We start from the raw sequence: 23,265 nt of genomic DNA on the forward strand, positions 1-23,265 counted from the left end.
TAGGTCCTGTGACAGGTGGTGACTGGCAGCTCTGCACATGTCTGCCTTCGTGGGTGTTCAGGAGAGCTGCTGCCAGCATGGAATATGGCCACCTAGAAATAGAGGTGGGGTGGGGAAATCCCTAGCATCATCTCCTACCTTGATCTGCCTGAAGGGCACCTGCCTTTAAGGTTCTCACTTCTCATTCTTGGAGCTTTAAAGTTTTGGCCCTAATACTACACTTCTTGCCTCCCCAGTGTTAATGAACCCATGCAACCTGGTTCAAACCAAATTGTAATGTATTCCTTCCAATTTTATTCTGTACAGGTTACCCTGATACAATATATATTATGGATTACATGGTTTTAACTCTATAGAAATGGCATCACACTTAAGACACTCATTTTTGACTTGTTCTCTTCCTTAAACATTATTTTTGCTAGTTACTCAAGTTGATGTGTATAGCCATAGTTTATTCATTTTTACAACTGTGTAGTATCCATCTTATGAGTGCATCATAATTTGTTAGCTTCTCTGTTTTGGATGGACATTTAGAGTGTTTTCACTTTTCACTGTATCAATATTGCAGCTAAGGAAATTTTTGTGCATGTCTGTTTGTGTATTTGTGGGACAGTCTCACCAAGTTATGTACCTATAAGTGGAACTGTTGAATTTTGGATCACACCCATCTCTCCAAATTGCTCATATGGATTTCAGTTTGCACCTATGGTGTATAAGAATCATTCTTGCTGCACATTGTTGCTAAACTTCAATAATTGCCATTCGATGGATGTACACTGGTATCTGTCTGTAGTTTAATATGTGTTCCTCTGCTTTGTAGTGATCAGAGCATCTTTTAATATATTTTTGGTTAGTTGAGGTTTCCCTTCTGTGACTTGTCTGCATTTTCTCAAAAATGTTTTTCAATTTGTTTATCTCCTTTTGTTAGTATTTGTAAATGGTCTTTACATATTCTAGTTACTAATGTACTGCTATTAAATGCGTTGTGAATATCTTTTCCAAACAAATATGTTCTTGTTTGCATTTTAATGGTGTCACTTGATGAACTAGTGTTTTATTTTTAACATAGTTGAATTTCTGCAACAATAACTGTATTGTTTGCAATTTTCATGATTTTAATAAATCTCAACCATTTGTAAGTTTAGAAATCTTTTCCCTAACTTTAAAAAGTTGAAAACTTTTTCTTTTTAAAAACGACGGTTTTTATTCAATCAAGAAAGGGATTTTTGTACATTTTATATATTTTAAACATTTTTCTGAATGGATAACCAATTGTCTTAGTATTGTAATCAAATTTTCCATTTTCCCCCACTCATCTGAAATACCTATGGGTTAGAATCAATTTTTCACATTTCTGTAGATTTATAATTGGGTGAACAATTCTTGTCATTGCCAATTTGTCAACACCTCTGAGAACATCCTGCTGCCTGAATTACCATAGGTGTATAATCAATTGCAATATCTAAATCACACAGGTTCCATCATTCCTTAAGATTGTCTTGGTGATTATTAAGCCTTTGTTATTTTATATAAACATTAGAGCCAGTTTGTCACATCCCACACAATGAAGATGAAGCAAAACAAATCATTATTAGAATTTTGATGAAAACCATCATTGAGAATATGCATTAATTTATGAATAATTATTATATTTTATTATAATTTTTTTCTACTCACCCATAAATATGGTATATCTCTTTATTATGGTATTCTGTAATGCTGTTTAATAGTCTTCTCATTTTATTAAATATATTTTACATTAAAATTGTATTTTAGACTTTATGTATTTTTGCTATTTTAAATGGCAATTTTTAAAATTATATTTTTGAATTATTTGTTGCTGGTTAATGTAAATTTATTCTTATATCTTGCAACTTTTCTAACTCTTAATATTATTTTAATCTTCTATAGTAATCATTCTTGTCTGCATATCTTCTTTCTCAAAGTTTTTTCTCCTTAAGTTAAATTCTTGGAAGTACAACTGTTGGATAAAAAGTATGCACATTTAAAATTTTGATTTGTATACAGAAAATTATTATTTGTTGAGTAATGGGTCACCAAATGTCATCTTAATTTTCATTATTATGCCAATTTATAAGACCCATTTCCTATCACCTTCAGTAATACTGTTTTGTTATTGATTTTAAGTTTCTTCTAGTTCAATATAAAGGAATATCTTCTAATCCTTATCATCCTTGAAATGGATGGACTGTGCTTCTAGAGCAGAACTACTAAGGTAAGCTGAGTAACCAATGTCTTAACTACTCTCACATTAAATACATTGTTTGGAACAACATGAGCCACAGCCAGGCAATTCAGTGGCAGACTCAGACCTCATCCTTGAAAGACCATCCTTGTTTTATACACAAGTCTTTGGTTATTTGTATATGTAAATATGAAATAACAAATTTCAAAATGTATTGGTCATGTATTTCTTTCCAAGCTATCTGTTTGTTCATGCACTTTGCCCATTCATTTGTAGATAGGCTTATTGCTTTTCTATAAAGTTGTAAGGACTTACTATTTATCATAGATTTTAATACTATTCCTGACTTACATACTTTACTTTTTCTCAGCTGGTTATTTATATTTTTCATCTTTTAAAATTGTGCTTTCTGACATATAGTATTTCTTTCACTATGTGATGAGATTTATCAAGTTTTTTCATGCTTAAATGTTTTATCTAATTATTTATAAAGAAATAATTCGATAGTCTGTATATTCTTCTAATAATTTTGGAGTATCAGTTTATTGTTACTACTCTATGCAGGGGTTGCAGAGGAAGGAAACAAAAATCAGTCATGTGTGGTGCTGGCTCTGGGACACAGTAAATCCACTGTGTCTAAGTTAATTTTTACTGGGTCTCAGTATTCTTCCAACCAATCTCTTGTGATATGAGAGCCTGACAACATAGAAATGTATTCTCAGAAAATCACTCCTTTGCTAGTGCATATTGTTAGCATTAAAATGGTACCAAATTCAATAAATTTCAAATGCTATTGAAATCTAACACCAAACATAAGGAAACAATCCTCATGATGTTACATCATATTGCTACCTTATTAACCCAATCCATGTCAGATTAATTGACAGTTTGGGTGCTACTCTTTGTGGTATCAGAGTCATGGATAGAATAGCTTCTAATCCTCATCATCCTTGGAATGAATGGGCTGGGCTTCTGGATCAGAACTGCCAATGTAAGCTGAGTAATCAATATCTTGACTACTCTATTATTAAATACATTCTTTGGAACAACATGAACCATAGCCAGGTAATTCAGTGGCAGACTTCTGCAGGGCGATAAGGCTAGTATACTGTAATGTAAATGTCTCAGAGTGAGAATTCCAATGATGATGGCTTAAGTCATACACAAAGTAAAGATGATGCTAATAGAAATCAATTCATTTTTAAATTGCTTACCTATGGAGTCCACCTCTGTTTTAGAAACTGTTGAGGGGTACATAAATATAAGAACAAAGCTGCAGAATCAAGGGTAGTTTATTGTAGTCATATTTTAAAATTAAGACTCATAAAGAAGTTACAGTTGAATGGCACTGTTTTAGAAATGCATAGGTCATGGACTAAAGCCTGGATGTTGAAGAAGGAGGGTTACCCAAATGAATATAAATTGTTCTATCATAATGACATATAAATGTATATGTTCACTCCAGCACTATTCACAATAGCAAAGACATGGAATCAACCTAAATACCCATCAATGGTAGACTGGATAAAGAAAATGTGGTACACATATACCATGGAATAGTATGCAGCCATAAAAAAGAATAAGATCATGTCCTTTGAAGAAACATGGATGGAGCTGGAGGCTATTTTCTCTCCTTAGAAAGCAGCTGTAATTTAAAAATATTAATGCATTGGCATTTGTTTAGAGAAAATGACATGTTATAAGCTCTCCCAGAAATTCCTTTGCATTATTTCATTGACTCTCAGCCATCCCTGGACAATTATTTTTATATTATCTCTATTACAGAGTTGACAAACTGAGAACAAGAACGATGAGGTATTAATGTTTTTCATAAGGTCATGCAGGTAATAAGTGGCAGAATCAGGTCTCTCTCTAGGTCTGACTCTTTAACCAGTTACCTAATGGCTGTAACACAGAAACACACACACACATGCACACACACACAGTCTGTCTCTCTACCTCTGTCTCACACACACACACACACACACACACACACACACACACAAAACTATAAGATAGTTGAGGGTTGGAGGATTTATGAAACTTGAGTTAAGCCAGGTTGCCCAGAGCCACAGAGGTAAGATTTGGGAGTTAACAAAACAGAGAACTCAAGCTCAAAAACTAAACAGATTAGGTATTCTCCACGGAGAACAACACAGGAAATGATGGTAGGGATTTTCCCACTCCATTTCTACTTCTAAGTGGCCATAGTCCAAGCTGGGAGCAGCTTTTCTGAGCCCCATGGAGGAAGGCAAGTGAGGAGCTGCCAGTCACCACCCACCTGAGAACCCATGTGGGCGTCAGAAGGCAGGTCCTCTCATGCCCAGGCCCTGTCTCACAGCTGGAGGCAGAGCCCAGACCAGGATAAAAGGGCTCTGGGCCTGAGCACTCCATACACTCATCTCCCGAGGTGCTGTATGACCCTGTGCTGCCTGTGACCCTGGTAAGTGTTCTTTGAGAATAGGAGCTGAGGCTTCCACAGAGGGTTGCTCAGCCCTAGGCAGGAGGGGAGGCTGGGCAGGACCTTGAGGGCTGAGATCCATCTGGATAGAAGTCAAGACCTCAGAAAGATTGAAGGAGGATGTGCAGCACAGGAGGCAGGGAGAGGGCCAACTGGTAACACAAATAAGAATTAGATGTCTCTGTCTTTGTGCTTCAGCTGGCTGAGTTTTAAAGACAGAGGGAGTTGAAGCCCAGGCAAATAGACTCTGCTAGGACACCTTCAAATAGGACACTTACTTTTCAGAGCAAAACTGTGACACTCCTTGCAAATTTGAGCTGGAGATAGTAGTTCTCAATCAGTGGAGTAGAGATAGTTAATGGATCTTTTAGGGTTTTTTGAAACCCACTTATCTCTAGATTCAAATTGGAATTGAGAACCTCTTTAAGTAGTTAGACATAGCAAGCTAAGGATCACTATGCCAAGATGTTACTGTGAGGCCTTTGTGTGATGAATATGGCAGTGCACCAGCCTAGAGCCAGGGCGCCTGAGTTCACATCCCCTCTATGCACCAAAAATACTGTTCTTCAGCATCTTCCTTAACAAAGGGAGCCTGCGAGACCAGCCTGTCTCCAAAACCATTTACAATTGTACAAGCGCAGGTTTTTACAAGACAAAGTCTCCTAGGAAGTTACTCCAAGAGATAATCCTTCATTATCTTTTTCCAAGAAAATATTTATATCCTCAGGTTTCCACACTGGACAGTTTCAGGGTTTTATTTGACACAATGAGAAAAATTGCTTCCTTTAATTTACTAAATGTTTAATCTTGACAGATATTTTTTCATATGGGTTACTGCCTCAGTTTCCTTCTTTGTAAAAGATATAGTAATTCTTGACTGTCTTAAGATGAAATCGTGAACTCAAAAGATACAGTGTGAGAGCATTTGCCAAACTACAAGAAATAACAAAATTTTCAGTGATTAATGATTTACCAGGACATTTGAACAGTTCATCAAAATGAAGAAAATAGAAACAGTGTGGAAAGGACAAGAATAGGCAGGGGTGGCCTCTGCCTGGGTCTGACTTGCTGTCTGACTCTCCCTCAGCTCCTGAACCCGCCAAGATGTCCTGCCAGCAGAGCCAGCAGCAGTGCCAGCCCCCTCCCAAGTGCTCCACCCCAAAGTGCCCCCCAAAGTGTCCCCCTAAGTGCCCTCCTGTCTCTTCCTGCTGCAGTGTCAGCTCTGGAGGCTGCTGTGGCTCCAGCTCTGGGGGCGGCTGTGGCTCCAGCTCTGGGGGATGCTGCAGTTCTGGGGGTGGCGGCTGCTGTCTGAGCCACCACAGGCGTCGCAGGTCTCACTGCCACAGACCCCAGAGCTCTGGCTGCTGCAGCCAGCCCTCGGGGGGCTCCAGCTGCTGTGGAGGGGGGAGTGGCCAGCACTCTGGAGGCTGCTGCTGAAGTGGACCCTGAGCCTAGAAGAGCAGAATCCAGGACAGCAAACTGCCAAGGACATCCGCCTTCTCCTCCTAGTCCTGCTTGAGAGGCTCACAGGTCCAAGGGAAAGCTCTGAACTTGCCAAGAGCATATCTTCTCCCTGGAGTCCAGAAACTCAGATCCTCTCCTGGATCTCCATTCACTGGCCTTGGACCTCACCTTTCTGGCTACCCTCCCACCCTCTGTCTAAGCCCCTAGCTCACTCCATGTCATTTGCAGTGTGCATCTGCTGATTAAAGGAATAAAGCAAGAAATCTGCTCAGTGTCTTGTTCTATGAGGACCCTATTCTCCTTGAGTGGCTCTTGTTCTCTTCACCTTGTCCTCTGCAGTTGGTGGCCTTGGAACCTCAGGGGACAGGGGGGCCCTCTGGAGTGAATTGGGGTTAATGGGGGCAGGAGTGGGAAGGGACCATTGCTCCCAACTCTGTCTGTCCTATGTCAACTGGCCTGAAGCAGCACTGCTTCTGATGAAGTCTGAACTGTCTCTTATAAACATAGCTTCTTTGTTTCTGGTCCCTTTCAAGGGCTTGACCAGTCTCTCCATGCTTCTCTTTCTCTGTGAGTGCAGTCTGCTCCTCCTGACCTAGCCCCACCAACATCCTTCCTCCTTCACACACATCACATGCAAAAACACACACTTCTGCACATCTCCAGGTGCACACACAAACATGCACACACATGCATGTATATACATGGATAAAAAAGAAAAATATAATAAATAAACAAATGAAATAAAAGAGAACAAAACCCATGAATATATTTTGAAAATACAGTTTTCCCACTGACTACTTCTGCAATAAGTTTAGTTCCAGGCACATTTGCAAGTAAAAATTGCTTTTCTATTAACCTTCCATCAAATCTTGTTGCTTTCTTCCTTCTCCATCTTCATCAAATTATCTACACTTTATTCCAGAACACACTCCCTGTACCATATTTCTCAACTTGCCTGAGACTCTCTATAGAAAAATGCATTTGCTTCTTAAGTATTACATTTAAGGCTTAACAGAAAGTGTTTCCAACTTCTTTTCTAAGTCTTACCATTCATACCTCCCATGAAACCCCAGCACTAATACTGCTGACAGGATTTAAAAAGTTTTAACCACCCATGTGGCCATGACCTTGTACTAGTAGCTGATGGGGACTACACAATATAAGTCACAAACTGTGCTGTCCAAAGTTTTGTTAAAACCTGATTCATGAGGTATAACAAAAAATAAAAATGAAAAAAGGAAAATGGAGCAAGTGAGATTTGAACTGCAGTGTCTCAGAGAGAAAAAAAATATTGGAATAAAACATAGAGGTAAAGTAGGAAGAGACATCTTCAAAGTATAGCTAATAGGCAGTCCTGCTTAGCAAAGCATAATTAGAGGAATTGTACAGGGTCTTATGCACAGAGCCTTGAATGTCACTCAATGGACATTGACCTTGATCCTGAACACAGTGCAGAGCTCTGGATGAGATTTTCTTAATGGCCAGGGGTAATTATTTCTGGAGTGCAGGGTGGTGTGGAAAGATCATTTTTCGATTCCAGTGAAGATTAGAATCATGGAGAAACCCTAGAGAAGTGAGGCGTTGTAACTTCAGGGAAGGCCATGCATCTTGAGATACATGATTCTGTAATAATAGAACAAGGCCAAGTATATATCCATATCTATTTAATCTACTTCTATATCTAGCTATGCCTATGTTCATATACGTATCTCAGATATTGATTCTCTATACCCGTTATGACCTGGATATTGGTATTATTGTGGCCAGTTCTACCTCATCACACGTTCTGGAGAATTGTTTTGGACACTTCCTGAAAAAAGAACTTTTTCACATGATTACTCCCTAGTCTAATTTGCTTTCATCTAATTAGTTCTTTTATTTTTTAAATAATATTGCCCTCAAGATACAAAAGGAACACCTGTTATATACCAAATTAACATTAGTAAATCTTAATCTCCTAAAAATGTTTTTAAATAGACCTTCAGACAAAAACTTTTGTTCATGTTGAAACAAAGCAATAACACTAAAACTTTCCCTTTGTATTTCAAGTCCTCCTGTTTTTTCAGATCTTCCAGCCTCCTCCACTAGGGAACTCTTTTCCATGGGGTCCTTCACTCCACATAGTGCCTGAGACTTGGACCATCTCAAAAAGTGTTCATTCCCTTTAAAATTATTGATAGACAGGTGTTTCATATGAGAGTTCACTGTGTTACAGGCACTTTAATGGGCATTTTCTTTCTACAGTTTCATTGATCCTCACGACATCCTGGAGACTAATCTTTATTACCTTCATTTTAAATTTCAGGAAACGGAGGATGAGATAATTTGGGATTTTCAGAAGTCACACAGCTAATAAGTGACAGAACCAGGATTCTGTCCCAGGTGTGTCTGACTCCTACCAGGCTTGTAACTGTGATGGCATAGACACGTATTTGCACACGCATGCGTACACACACACACACACAGAGAATCTGGGACACATCAGGGACATTAAAAGACTTCTGTAAAATTTTGGTTTAAATGATACCATCAGGGATATAGAAAAAGAGGGCTTGGGAGGCCAAACTCCAAGAAAAAGGCCTAAGGCAGCTCCAAGAAAAATGAAGTGGCACTGATGGGAGCTATTCTGATCTCCTGTGGAGCAAGGCAGGTGAGAAGCTGCTGGTTATCACCTGGTCATACAACCCATGTGGGTGACAAGAGGCAGGTCCTCTTAAGCCCAAGTACTGCCTCACCCATCAGGAGCACAGCCCAAGGTCAGGATAAAAGGGCCTCCTTGATACTGTTCCAGTGTGAAATTCAGGAAAAGACTCTCTCATCTCCATAAATAATTAACACTCAATCAGTAGTAAAGTCTTGTTCAGGACTGCACACTGTTTAAGGGTAAATGTCCAAATTCCTGCAGTGAAATAAGACTTTGTGTGCTCCCTCTCATTTAAGCCTTTGTCATGTACTCTCAGAAATGACCTGAAGCTGAACTGGATTATTTTTTGTACTTTGATTATGCTTCTCTCTGCAATGCAAGCCATGGTCTCTGCCCTTCCAGGACAGTGTGGCTCAATCCCACTTTTTTTTCCCTTCCTGCAGCATATAACTCTAATGAGGTAATAGTAAATTATTTGATGGCCTGCCTTGGGTGTTTTATATTACTTTACCTCAATTATTCAACACAGTGCTATGCGCACAATGGATATTAAATGACTTTTAAATCCTCTCATTGGTAATAGCATTGACTTTACAGTTATAAACAGCTATTCCTTATGACTCAGGCCACCATCATAAGAGACACACTCTGAGACAGGCTCAGTGAGGTGTGTGAGCCACATCACCTTGAGAGGTCCGACACCGTCTTTCCTGGGTATGACGTTTGTTCTCCTGCTCAGATTGTTCCAAAAGGCTTAGTAATGGGGGAGTGGTCAGGACATTGGTTCCCAGGTTGTTACAATGGCAGGTCTACTCAGAAGTTCAACTCCTGGTATCTAGGATGATGGGGCTGGGATGCCAACTGGTCCATGCCTCTGCCTTCATGCAGGGCAACACCCAAGCTCTCAACCGACGTAACTCAGATGTAGGTGATGAGTCAGCAACATAGTTGTATCAGGAAGACTGGAAATTAAGTCTTGGCTTTGAGAAATCACAGCCTAGCTATCAGGTCAATACAGACATGTTGATCAGCAAAGCATTGATTTTTCTGAGGGTCAAGGCATTTATCTTTTACATCATCAATATTTTATCCTAACATGGGATGGAAGGAAACATTACTGAGCTCTAACTGGAAATATAATAATTTAAGCAGAGTTGTATTTTTATCTCTGTGCATCAGAGCCAGCACCAAGGAAACTGGTGATCTTGTTTTGCTTTCTCATCTTGACAAACTCTTAATAATTATACATGAAGGAACTCATAGAACTGAATGGCAACAACCAAACAACCCAATTTAAAAACGACCAAAAGACTGAATAGCTATTTCTCAAAGACATACAAATGTCCAACAGGTATACAGAAAAAGGTGCTCAATCTCACTAATCATCAGGGAAACGCAAATCTGAACCACAATGAGATATCACTTCATGCCTGTTAAAGTGGCTATTATCAGAAGGATGAAATATAACAAGTTCTGGCAAGGATGTGGCAAAAAGGGAATTCTTGTATACTGTTGGTGGAAATATAAATTGGTACAGCCATTATGGACAACCATATGGAATTTCCTAAAAGTATAGAAAATAAAACTACCTCATGATCTACTAACTCCACTTCTGGAAATAAAATCAGTATTTTCCAGAGATATCTGTACTCCCAGCATTATTTCGGCATTATTAGCAATAACCAAGATCTGGAAACAACCTAAATGTCTGTCAGTGGATGAATGAATTTTAAAAATTCTGAATATATATACTATATAGCAGAGGGAACATTATTCAGCCTTAAAAAAGAAGACAATCCTTGATTCTGCTGATGTGATGCATTATGTCTATTTATTTGCATATGTTGAACCATTCTTGCATTTCTGGGATGAATCCCACTTGATCATTGTGAATAATCTTTTTAGGGTAGTGTTGAATTCTGTTTGCCAGTATTTTGTTGAGGATTTTTGCATCTATGTTCATCAGAGATATTGGTATGTGGTTTTCTTTTTCTATTGTGTCTGTTTGATTTTGATATCAGTGTGATTCTGGCCTTGTAGAATGAGTTTAGAAGTATTTGGTGTTCTTCAAACAGTATGACCAAACACGAGACAACATATTAATAACGGTTGTCTCTGGGGATTAGAATTGTCAAAAGCAGAAAATGAACTTTCATTTTCTACTTTGTACTTACAGGTATACATATATGTATAGGCACACACACGGTATTTTCATAGAACCGTAGAGACAGCTATGAAAATAGAGAAATTCTAACGAATCCAATCATCATTTAAGTAAATAGAGCAATGAACTGTTACCAAAAGGCCCAGGTTCTAGTCCTGGACAGCTAACTTTAGACAAGTCACCTTTAAATATTAAGTATCTATCAGCATCCTTGACAACTATATGATATATGCTACAGCTTATAATAAAGAGACATAAACAAAGAAACATTTAATTTTTTTCCAAAGCACTATAAACTTTGAAAACCTCATACATAATTTCAAATAGGTGATTTTATCATAAGTGATTATAAATTATATCCTCAAATTATATTGTAATGCAGATTTTAATGCCAAAAATTACTCAGAGGTTATTATTGAAAATGTGACTAATTATTTGATATAGAATATAAGAAGTGGCACTCTATACTAATGTTTAAAAAAACTGTAAAAATAAAACACAAGATATGTTTATTTTATTATAGGACTTTTGAGGAATGGAGCAAAATTCCCAGACTACTCTTGCCATCTTTCTGGTTTAAACAAACTCATTCTCTTTTGTTTACAGATAAAAAAACCAATTATATATGTTAAAAAAAAAGTATTTGATGTTCTTCAGTTTTTTGAAATAGTTTGAGTAGAATCAGAATTAGTTCTTCTTTAAATGTTTGGTAGACTCCAATAAGGAATCTGTCAGGTCTGGGGCTTTTTCTTGATGCGAAACTTTTTATTACTGCTTTAATCTCATTACTCATTATTGGTCTGTTCAGGTTCTCTATTTCTTTATGGTTCAATATCAGTAGGTTGTCCAGTAATTTATCTATTTTTTTCTAGGTTTTCCAATTTGTTGGTGTACAGTTGTTCATAACAGTCTCTAATTATCCTTTATATTGCTGTGATATAAGTTATTATGTTTCATTTTTTATCTGATTTCATTTTTCTGGGGCTTCTCTCTTTTTTTTTGGTCTAGCTTAAGTTTTGTTAATAGATGCTGAAAAAGCATTCAATAAAATTCAACATCTCTTGGTGGTTAAAAGCCTTCAAGACATTGCATGTAGAAGGAACATACCTCAACATGATAAAACCCACACCTAATACCATATTGAATGAAGAAAAATGGAAAGGCTTTCTACTAAGTATGAAATAAGACAAGGATGCCCACTTTCACCACTTTAATTCAACATAGGGTAGAAGTCCTAACCGGAGTAATTAGCCAAGGAAAAGAGATAAGTGGCATCCAGATTTGAAAGGAAGAAGTCAAATTACCCTTTTTGCAGATAACATGATATTAGATTTAGAAAAACTAAAGACTCCACCAAGAAACTCTTAGAAATGATAAATTTAGTAAAGTGGCAGGATACAAAATCAACATACAAAAATCCGTAGTGTTTCTACACACTCATAGAAATCAATCTGAAAAAGAAATCAAGAAAACAATCTCACTTATAATAGCCACAAAAATAAAATAGCCAGAAATAAATTTAACCAAAGAAGTGAAAGAACTACAACGAAAGCTAAAAGCATTGATGAAGAAATAGAAGAAGACACAAACAAATGGAAAGATGTCTCAGGCTCATGAACTGGAAGAATTAATATTGTTAAAAAGTCTACAGTATTCAAAGCAATCTACAGATTCAATGCAATCTCTGTTGAAATACCATCCAAGCCAATTCTCCCTAATAAACTTCTTTTCATGTATACATATATCCTATTAGTTCTGTCCCTCTGGAGAACCCTGACTAATACAACAGAAAAAAAAGGCTTAACATTTTTATGGAACCATAGAAGACTCCAAATAGCAAAAGTGCTCCTGACTAAAAAAGAATAAAGCTGGAGGCATCATACTACCTGATTTCAAATTATACTACAAAGTTACACTAACAAAAACAGTATAGTACTGGCATAAAAACAGATGTACAGAACAAAAAAAAAAATAGAAAATCCAGAAATAAATCCATAAACTTACAGCTCATTTTTAAACCTTACTGCAAATAATGATTAATAAATAATCAACTACATTTTTAGAGTGTTCCTTGCAATTGTGGTTACAAGAGTGTATACATTTGGTAAAACTAATTGAATTGTATATTTTAAAAAAGGGTTTTATTGTGTGAAAGTTATACATCAAAAAAAGCGATTTAAGTTTAAAAACTAAAGATTTATTCCATATAATGTGAGTATATATAAATATGTGTGTATATATACACATATACACACACGTATATTTATATGTCTACTACCTGTACATACCATTTGAAGGAGGAGTCTGGGAGATTGTTAGTGAAAGGAGTGGGGAACGAGGAACACAAGAGTGAAGAGGTGACAGTGAGAAGGAGGATGAAGTCGGCCTCCTGGCTATGCCTGACGGATGCAGTTACATAGGTGAAAGGAACCAGAATTTGAAAGAACAATGCTTCTTAAAGCTACTTCGGTCCTTTGGTTTAAAAGGAAAACACAGAAAGAAGAAAAAACACACAACACACAAAAATGCAAGCTTTTTCCTCCTGACCCCTTTCCCCATCCTCTGTCCACCAAGGCCTCAGCAGCCACCAGCAGACACAGGGGAGGAGAACAAGGATGACACAAACAGGAAAATCAAGCAGGCTGGTAGCAAGTTGGGGGGCAGATTCTCGATTTTATTTCTTTAGTTCAGGCAGCAGAATACAGCAGCGTGAGCTGTGGAGGAACTAGGTGTGTGCTTTGGAGTTCCCAGGGCAGCCATGGATATGCAGAAGAAACTCTCTAAATGCCATTAAGGAGAAAGATTTTGGGTTTCCTGACACCAGAGCAGAGGGATTCTCCAGGCAAGACTTCAAGCTTTTACTGGAACCTCTCAGCTATTCAGGCAGAATCAGAAGGAAGAGGAAGTGAAGGTCCACTTCAGCAGCAGCCTCCAGAGTGCTGGCCGCTGCCCCCTCCGCAGCAGCTGGAGCCCCCCGAGGGCTGGCTGCAGCAGTCAGAGCTCTGGGGTCTGTGACGGTGGGACCTGTGGCGCCTGTGGTGGCTCAGGCAGCAGCCGCCACCCCCAGAGCTGGAGCCACAGCCGCCCCCAGAGCTGGAGCCACAGCAGCCTCCGGAGCTGACACTGCAGCAGGAAGAGACTGGAGGGCACTTAGGGGGACACTTAGGGGCGGGGCACTTGGGAGTGCACTTGGGAGGGGGCTGGCACTGCTGCTGGCTCTGCTGGCAGGACATCTCGGAGGTGGGTGTTCAGGAGCTGAGGGAGAGTCAAATAACAAGTCAGACCCAGGCAGGGGCCACCTCTGCCCCTGTGACACTCTTAGCATCTCTCAAGTATAAAAGCATCATCTTCAGTAGTTCTATTTCCAACAATTTCCTCAAAATCTCACATCATCTTTTTCAAGATATCTTTGGATGTCAGACAACTGTAAACTAAGACTAAACAATATTGCAAAATGCATCTAAGATTCTGATGTGTTGTCAGTGGAGGAGGAAATTATTACAAATATATCTTAAGACTGAAATTGTCTAATTTATGAGTCATTTAAGGGAAAATTATTTTTAAAGGAAAAGAAGCAGTCATTCTCTCTGGTCATAACTTGCAAGACGATTTTACTTTGGAAGGTCAGCATTGCACAGGATCTTGGAGACTACTAGGTCAGTAAACTCACTTCAATAGAGGTAGATAAACTTAGCAATGGCTGCAGACCTAGTACTTGAACCCTGACCCCCTGATCTCCGGTTGGAGCTCAGACTTCCTCACTCACCACCTGCTCAGGCTGATGGGCTGACACAGTGGGTCTCAGGCTTGGTGTGTCCTAACTAAGCTGGGAAGTTTGTGAACAAATCTCAGACCCATGAAAATGTGGGGTTCATAAACCCCAAAGAGTCTTTTGTCCCATGTCCACAGCTCTAGTTCTTCCCTTGCAGGCAGAGACAGGGTTGTATCTTCAGAGGTAGGCTTCCCTCCCATGGGCTGCCAGAGTGGAGCAGGTCTCTGTGCTTCAAAGTTCCCATTCTGGAACACCCACCTCATCCCAGAGCAGTTTGTTTACTGTAGAGTTCAAAGGCACGTGGCACAGCCAGCCAGCTCTTTTCCTCTTTTCCTTCCTGCTCCCAGTTAGCGCCAGACCCCTTTTTGCCCCCCGCCCCTTCAGTCTTTTCTAAACTCTCCACCTCTGATAACATGGCCCTAGCCCCCGAGGCCCTGCCCCTCCTTCCCTCCTGCTCTGTTCTAAGCATCCCTGCTCCTGTTCTTACCGGAGTCACAGGCAGCACAGGGTCCTTCAGCACCTCAGGAGGAGAGTGGATGGGATGGTCTGGCCCTGAGCCCTTTTATCCTGGCCTGGGCTGTGCCCCAGCTGTGAGACAGGGCCTGGGCATGAGAGGACCTTCCTTCTGACACCCACGTGGGTCTTGTGATGGGTGGTGACTGACAGCTCCTCACCTGCCTCTCTCCCCAGGCTCAAGGCAGCCACTCCCAGGTAGGAAAGTGCCTACTTGAAATGGGGTTCCAGGATGGCTCCTACCATCACCCACCTCATTTACTTGAAGGCTGCTTGCCCTGAAAGCCTCTCAGTTCTCAGTCTTAGAACTCAGGACCTATCTCATTTCTGTCTCTTCCAAAGTACCTGAAGCTCCATGTAGCCTGGGTTGAAGTTGAAGTCCTAATCCCTGAGGTTTCCGTGCATGTTTACTTCTGTCCCTGTGCACCACCAAACTGTGTGGCTGTGGGTGCATTGTAGACAGCTACACAAGTAAAACCCTGGAAGTAGAACCCGGCCCAGGACCAGGCCTGGCGAGATGGGACTGTTGAAACTATTTAGCCTGTACCGTTTTTTAAACCACAAAGCTTGAAGATGAAAAAGAATTAGTTACAGAAGAATTAGTTAGTTATGAAAGTCAATAAAGTAACACAAAAAAGAGAAAATGTGCCTGATAGAGAGACTGAAACGTTGTAGGCTCTGAATAAGTGAAACATTCATAACTTGCTGAATACAGAGTGAAGATACTGATCTTTGTTTAACAAATGAAGCACAGCTTTTTTCTAATGAGAGTGAGTCTGGCTGTTTGGTGATCTGTTTGCTTTTAAATAGCCCTTTTCTTCTGGTGGGGTCCTTGATGTGTCAGCACTGAGATGTGAACAAGGAAGCAGCTCATTAGAGAAACAAGAAGCAGCAGCTCTGCTCTTTGTATTAGTGTGAGAATTTGGACTTTTCTAGGTTCACACTGGGAGCACCGGATGATGGTCACAGATGAGAAACAGGAAGAAAAGAGACATGGTTGTGAGACATTATAAGTCTATGCTTCCATGTGGGGTCAAATGACTGGTGGAACCCCATCCCGGACCATAAGGGGACGGGTGCCTTTTAAGAACAAGAGTCCTTAATATTTAATATGAATGTGTTTATGCTGCTACTTTGGAAGCCCCTGTCCTCTCTCTCCACTAGAATCACTGGCTTTCTACATGTCCACAGGATTTATACGAATGGAGTGTTTTGAATTTATACATTTTTAGGATATTAATGAAACGGGCTGCTGTTCATTCTAGGACACACGAGTCACTAAGACAGCCATGACTGCAAAGTTATCCACAAATTAAACTATTTCTTCAGAGGAAGACCAAGAAAAGCCAGATTAAATCATATGAGGGACAAGTCCTTTTCTTCCCAGCCCCTGACAGACTCTGGATATGCCTAGAACTTGGGAATGGTATCTAGGTCAAAATGGACATGGTGACCCTAACCAAAATGTGGTGGAGATACATATGTATTTATAAACACATATACAGAGCTTACATATTGAGAGAGATGTATATGTGTGTGTACCACCTGTCTCAGAGCATCAATTATTACAGCTGCCCAGACTCCTGTGACAATGTAGTATCTCCAAACACTGTAGTGTGTCTTTGATTCTGTTCTTTTATGACATCCAAGAAAACACTCTCCCATCCCTGTACATAATTAACACTAAATCATTAGTAAAGTCTTGTTCATGATTGCACACTGTATAAGGGTAAATGTCCAAATTCCTTCAGTGAAATAAGACTTTGTGTTCTCCCTTTAGTTTAAGCCTTTGTCATCTGCTCTCAGAAATGTTCTGAAACTGAACTGGATTATATTCTGTACTTTGATTATGCTTCTCCCTGCAGTGCATGCCGTAGCCTCTGCCCTTCCAGGACAGTGTGGCTCAATCCCACTTTTTTATTTATCCTTCATGTGGCATATCACTCTAATGAGATAATAGTAAATGCTTTGATGGCCTGCCTTGGGTGTTTCATATTTCTTTACCTCTGTTTTTCAACACAGGGCTATGTGCACAATGGATATTTAATGACTTTTAAATCCTGTCATTGGTATTAGCATTGATTTACAGTTTATAAACAGCTATTCCTTATGACTCAGGCCACCCTCATAGGAGACACACTATGAGACAGGCTCAGTGAGGTGTGTGGGCCACATCACCCTGAGAGGTCTGACACCATCCCTCCTGGGTATGATGTTTGTTCTCCTGCTCAGATTGTTCCAAAGGGCTTAGTAATGGGGGAGTGGTCAGGACATTGGTTCCCAGGTTGTCACAATGGCAGGTCTACTCAGAAGTTCAACTCCTGGTATCTAGGATGATGGGGCTGGGATGCCATCTGGTCCATGCCTCTGTCTTCATGCAGGGCAACACCCAAGCTCTCAACTGATGTAACTCAGATGTAGGTGATGAGTCAGCAACATAGTTGTATTAGGAAGACTGGAACTTGAATCTTGGCTATGAGATATCATGGCTTAGCTATTAGGTCAAATAAGATATCTTGTCCAACAAAGCATTGACTTTCTGAAATTTCCTATTTGTCAAGGTTTTTCTCTTTTAGGTAGTCAAAAATTCACCGTCTCATGGGACGTGAGTGAATACTATTGAGATCTAACCAGAAATAATTCAAATGGAATAATTTTTTTGTGTGTGTTCTATAACCAGTAACAAGTTAAGTTAGTAACCTTTGTTTTGTTCTTTCCATATCTACAACCCTTTAAACAATTACAGTGATGAGAAAATACTATTAAAGTCTAGAAGAAAATTCTATTCTATTTAAATAGTATCTTTTAAAAATATTTTTCTTGCTGTTATTGTTATTTGTTAATATATTGATATAATACAACTGTGTTGAACTCCTCTAAATTTTTACAGTGAACACTTTTCTAAAAAAATTGGTAAAATACATAATCCAAAATCTACCGTCTTAATCATTTTTTTAGTGCAGTTTAGCAGTGTTAAATAGAATCACATCGTTGTGTAACCAATCTCTAGAATTTTTGTCATCTTGCAACACTGAAACTCTACACGCATTAAGCAACAGTTCTCCCTTACTCCCTCTCTCCAGCCCCTGGCAATCACCATTTTACTTTCTTTTTCTATGAAATGGACTACACCTCGTATCTCACATAAGTGGAATCACATAGTGTTTGTCTTTTTGTGACTGGCTTATTTGATTTAGCATATATTTAGGATTCATTCACATTGTAGCATGTGCATAAATTTCTTACCTTTTTAAGGCCATATAATATCACATTGTATGTGTATGCCTCCTTTTGTTTCTATAATCATCCAGCAGTAAATGCTTGGATTGCTTCCACCTTTTAGCTATTGTGAAAAATAAAGCTATGAACATGGGTGTACAAGTACCCTGTCAAGACTCTACTTTCAATCCTTTTGTACTGTATATACCCAGAAGTGGAATTGCTGGATCCTATATTAATTCTATTAACTTTTTGAGGAATCACCATGCTCTTTTTCATAGTAATTATACCATCTTACATGCTCAACAACAGTGCACAGGGGTTCTGATTCCTCCACATCCTCACCAACACTTGTTATTTTCTGTTTTGTTTTGCTTTATTTTGTATAGTAGTCATTCTCTTGGGTTTGAAGTGGTATCTTATTGTGGGTTTTACTTTAAATAATTTAATCTAATTATGAATGGTGTTGAGCTTATTTTCATGCATCTTTTGGCTATTCGTAAATTTCTTTTGGATAAGTGTCTATTCAGGTCTTTTTTTTCCATTTTTAATAAGGTTGTTTGTTTACTTGTTGTTTAATTGTGGGGGTTCTTTACATATTTTGTATAGCAACCCACTACCAGATACGTGATTTGCTGATATTTGGTTCCATAACAAAGATTTCCTTTTCATGGTATTGATTTTGTTCACTGATGCACATACATTTCTAATGTTTATGTAGTCTAATTTATCTATTTTTACATTTGTTGCCTGTGCTTTTGGTATCATAGTTAAGAAATCATTGTCAAATCCAATGTCATGAAGATTTCCTCCTATGTTTCCTTCTAGGAATTTTGTAGTTTTTTATTTATTTATTTATTTTGAGATGGAGTCTTGCTCTGTCACGCAGGCTGGAGTGCGGTGGCATGGTCTCGGCTCACTGTAACCTCCGCCTCCCGAGTTCAAGCGATTCTCCTGCCTCAGCCTCCCAAGTAGCTGGGACTACAGGTGTGCACCACCATACCCAGATAATTTTTGTATTTTTAGTAGAGACGGGGTTTCACCATGTTGGCCAGCCTGGTCTCTATCTCTTGACCTTGTGACCTGCCTGCCTTGGCCTCCCAAAGTGCTGGGATTACAGGCGTGAGCCACCGCGTCCAGCCTGTAGTTTTAACTCTATGTTTATGCCTTTGATCCTTATTGAGTTAATTTTTGTGTATGGTGTAAGCTGAGGGTCCAGCTTCATGCTTTTGCATGTGCATATCTAAATTTCCCAACACCGTCTGTTGAAAAGATTGTCCTTTCTCCATTGAGTGGTATTGGCACCCTTGTCAAGAATCATTTTAATCAGCTAGGCATGATAGTTTGTGCCTATAGCTCCAGCTACTCAGGAGGCTGAGACAGGAGGATTGCTTGAGTCCAGGAGTTTGAGTCCTGCCTGGGCAACATAGCAAGATCCTGTTTTTGGACAACAAAAGAATAATTTGACCATATATATGAAGGTTTATTTATTTTAAGTTTCTCTGCTACTCTTCTATTCTATTTCATTGACCTATATGTCTATCTTTATGCCAACAACACACTATTTTCATTACGGTTGCTTTGTTGTAGTAAATTGTATTAATTTATTTTTAGTTTTTTTTTAGAGACAAGGTCTCACTATGTCACTCAGGCTTGTCTAGAACTCCTGGGCTCAAGGCATCCTCTATCCTCTGCCTCCTGAGTGGCTGAGACTACAGGTATGCACCACTATGTCTGTCTGTGGTAAGTTTTAAAGTCAGGAAGTGTGTGACTCTAACTATATTTTTCTTCTTCAAGATTGGTTTGGCTATTTGAGGAATAATTCACAATTAGTCATGGTATATAGTCCTTTTGATGTGCTGTTGAGGATTTTTATCATCCCTCAATATCATCAGAGATATTGTTATGTAGTTTTCTGGCTTTGGCATCAGGATAATGCTGGCCTCAGAGAACGAATTTATAAATGTCCTCTTTTCTTCAATTTTTTGGAAGCATTGAGTAAGATTTGTGTTGATTTCTCTTCAAATGTTTGGTAGAATTAATGAGTGAAGCTGTCTGGTCCTGCACTTTATTCTGTTGGCAGAGTTTTGATCTTTGCTAGTTATAGGTCTGTTCAGATTTGTTTCTAGGGATCTATCCATTTCATCTAGGTTATCCAATTTAGCATACAATTGTTCATGGTATTCTCCTATAATTTTTTATTTCTATAAGTTAGTTGTAATGCCTTCCCTCTCATTTTTTATTTTAGTTCTTTGATTCTTCTCTTTTTTCTTCGTCAAGCTAGTGAAAAGTTTATCAGTTTTGGTGGTCTTCTCAAAGAGCAAACTTTTGGTTTTGTTGATTTTCACTATTGATTTTTCTAGTTTTCATTTCATTTATTTCTGTCCTAATCTTTTTTTATTTCCTCATTCCTTCTACTAGCTTTATGCAGACTGTTTTTTTTGTTGTTGTTGTTGTTTGTTTTGTTGTTGTTTTTTTTTTTTGGTTTCTTAAGTCTTAAGGTGTAAAACTAGGTTACTGATTTGAGATTTTTTTTCTTTTTTAATGTAAGAGTTTATAGGTATAAATTCCTCCCCTAGCACTGCTTTCTCTGCATCTCATAAATTTTGGTATGCTGTGTTTTCATTTTCATTTTCTCAAGGTATGTTATAATTTCCTCTGTAATTTTTACTTTGACCCATTGGTTGTATAAGAGTGTGTTGTTTAATTTCCACATATTTGTGGATTTTCCAGTTTTCCTTTTGCTACTGAATTCTAGTCTTATTCCATTGTAGTTGGAAAAATATACTTTGCCTAGTTTCAGTATTTTAACATTTGTTAAGACTTGTTTTGTGGGCTTCTGTGTGAGGCCTATCCGGGAGAATGTTGCATGTGTATTTGAGATAAATGTGTACTCTGCTAATCTCAGGTGGAGTGTTCTGCATATGTCTTTTTGGTCCAATTGATGTATAGTGTATTCCATGTCCTCTGTATACTTATTGATATTCTGTATGGTTGTTCTATCTATTACTGAAAGTGGAATATGAAGTCTCTTACTATTATTGAAGACCTCTCCATTTCTCCCTTTAACTCTGTCAATATTTGCTTCATATATGTTGGAGCTCTGATTTGAGGCACATGTGTGTTTATAATGGTTATTTCTATATTCTTGTTAAATTATTCCTTTTATCATTATGTAATGTCCTTATTTGTCTTTTGTAACAGTCTTTGAGTTAAAGTCTATTTTGTCTAGTAAGTCTCTTAGGTTTTTTCACTTTTCTTTATTTTCTTTTCATTTTCCTCCTCGAATTCAATAATTAAAAATAACTTGTCTTCAAATTTGCTGATTCTTTCTTCTGCCTCTTTGACTCTGCTGTTGAACTTCTCTAATTTTTCTATTAGGTTATTGTATTCTTCAGCCCCAGAACTTCTTTGTGAGTCTTTGTAAAAATAATTTCTATCTGTTGATATTTTTATTTGTTAATACATAATTTTCTTAATTTTATTAGTTGTCTCTATGTGTTCTTTAATTCTTTAAGCGTTTAAGACAGTTGTTTTAAAGCTTCTTCAAGGAATTCATTGGCTTGTGTTTCTTTAAAGTTAGTTTCTAGAGATATATTTTGTTTCTGTAAATAGGTCAAGTCTATGTCTCTTTGCATGCCTTGTGTTTTTTTTTTGTTGTTGTTGTTGTTGAAAATTAGATGTTTGCAAACACAGCCATGTCTCTCCATCTTTGGGAGCTGGCTCTGTGCAGTGGAAAACCTTCAGTGTAGTGTGAAGGCTCAGAGTCCTCTCAAAACTTTTCTGGGGATGCACCTTCCCTGAGCAAGTGTTTGTGCTTGTGTTTGTGTGTGTGCACAGACACTTTCGTTTCAGTTCCCTGACTGCTTTTAAATGTCTACATTTTTCAGAGTCTTACTCTTGCTTCTTCTTGGAGCCTTTGCCTATTTTGTTCCTCTGCTGCTAATCTCTTATCTTTAGGCAGTTGCAAGTCTGCAGTCTCCTTGCAGCTGTTTCATGCCACAGTGCAGCCTCTGCTTTCAGCAGCCTTCAACCGAATATTCAGACTATGCCACTGACTCATTGGTGCTCTAAAGTCAGGTGAGACAAAAACCAGTTCCTCACACAGTCCTCACACAACCCACAATCTTGCATGCAAGTTCCACTCTTTTCCTTCCATCTGTAAGAAAGCCTGAGAAATTGTGCAGCCTCCTCTGACCACACCACATTATGCATAAGATGGGATGGGGTAGGGGTGAGCAAAAGCACCACAAAATTTCCTGCCATTTGAGTATGGTTACTTTCTTTATTAAAACTTTGCTTGGTTGCTGAAGCGTCTTACTTTGTTTTTAAAGTTTTCAGAAAGCTGTTTTTGTCTGTATATCATTGTCCAATGTCTCTGAAGTGAGGTAGAGCCTGGAGGTTCCTTATTTACCATCTTTTTTTTATTGTACTTTAAGTTTTAGGGTGTCACTTCAGCAGTGAACACTCTTAAATATCTATTTATTATTATTATATTTTGCCTCATTTGCCTAATACTAGAAATCCAATAAGTATTGTTAAATGAATAAATTAATCACCAAATCTTTTGCATGAATTGTTATGCCAGTTAGCATTCTAAATTACAAAGAGTAAATGATCATTTCCACATAGCTTCAACAACGTTTTGTGAGCTAAAATGCTCACAAAAAGCTTGTGAACCAATAAAATGAGTTCTCATCCCCAAAAGATGAGCTGTGCTTTTATTAATGAGATTAAATTGCTTTTAAAATCTAATTTCAGAAGTTATTGGTTTTCTTCATTAATTGTTTGAGAATTAAATATGAATCCTGCCAAAACTTTT

The 23,265-nt window shown here is 38.5% G+C and overlaps 2 protein-coding genes across 3 annotated transcripts; one reads left to right on the top strand and one right to left on the bottom strand.

Annotated features, from left to right (window-relative positions):
- The first annotated feature begins 4,598 nt into the window (after positions 1-4,598).
- On the top strand, positions 4,599-6,394 carry LCE1C (late cornified envelope 1C). 2 transcript variants are annotated; one of them, XM_032151944.1, is made up of 2 exons: positions 4,599-4,649; positions 5,755-6,394. In XM_032151944.1, exon 2 carries the CDS (start codon positions 5,772-5,774, stop codon positions 6,102-6,104), a length of 333 nt encoding a protein of 110 aa, XP_032007835.1. In that variant the 5' UTR covers positions 4,599-4,649; positions 5,755-5,771; the 3' UTR covers positions 6,105-6,394. The 2 variants fall into 2 exon arrangements, with proteins under 2 accessions (XP_032007835.1, XP_032007836.1); XM_032151945.2 differs by lacking the exon at positions 4,599-4,649 and having other exon boundaries at positions 5,755-5,815; positions 5,882-6,394.
- A 7,421-nt stretch (positions 6,395-13,815) lies between these two features.
- Positions 13,816-15,300, bottom strand: LCE1D (late cornified envelope 1D). Its single transcript, XM_032151990.2, has 2 exons — positions 15,199-15,300; positions 13,816-14,194 (listed from the first exon to the last, which is right to left on the bottom strand). Exon 2 carries the CDS (start codon positions 14,170-14,172, stop codon positions 13,858-13,860), a length of 315 nt encoding a protein of 104 aa, XP_032007881.1. The 5' UTR covers positions 14,173-14,194; positions 15,199-15,300; the 3' UTR covers positions 13,816-13,857.
- Positions 15,301-23,265: the final 7,965 nt, after the last annotated feature.

Source organism: Hylobates moloch, unplaced genomic scaffold (genome assembly GCF_009828535.3).
Source record: "Hylobates moloch isolate HMO894 unplaced genomic scaffold, HMol_V3 SCAFFOLD_5, whole genome shotgun sequence".
NCBI classification, from domain to species: domain Eukaryota; kingdom Metazoa; phylum Chordata; class Mammalia; order Primates; family Hylobatidae; genus Hylobates; species Hylobates moloch.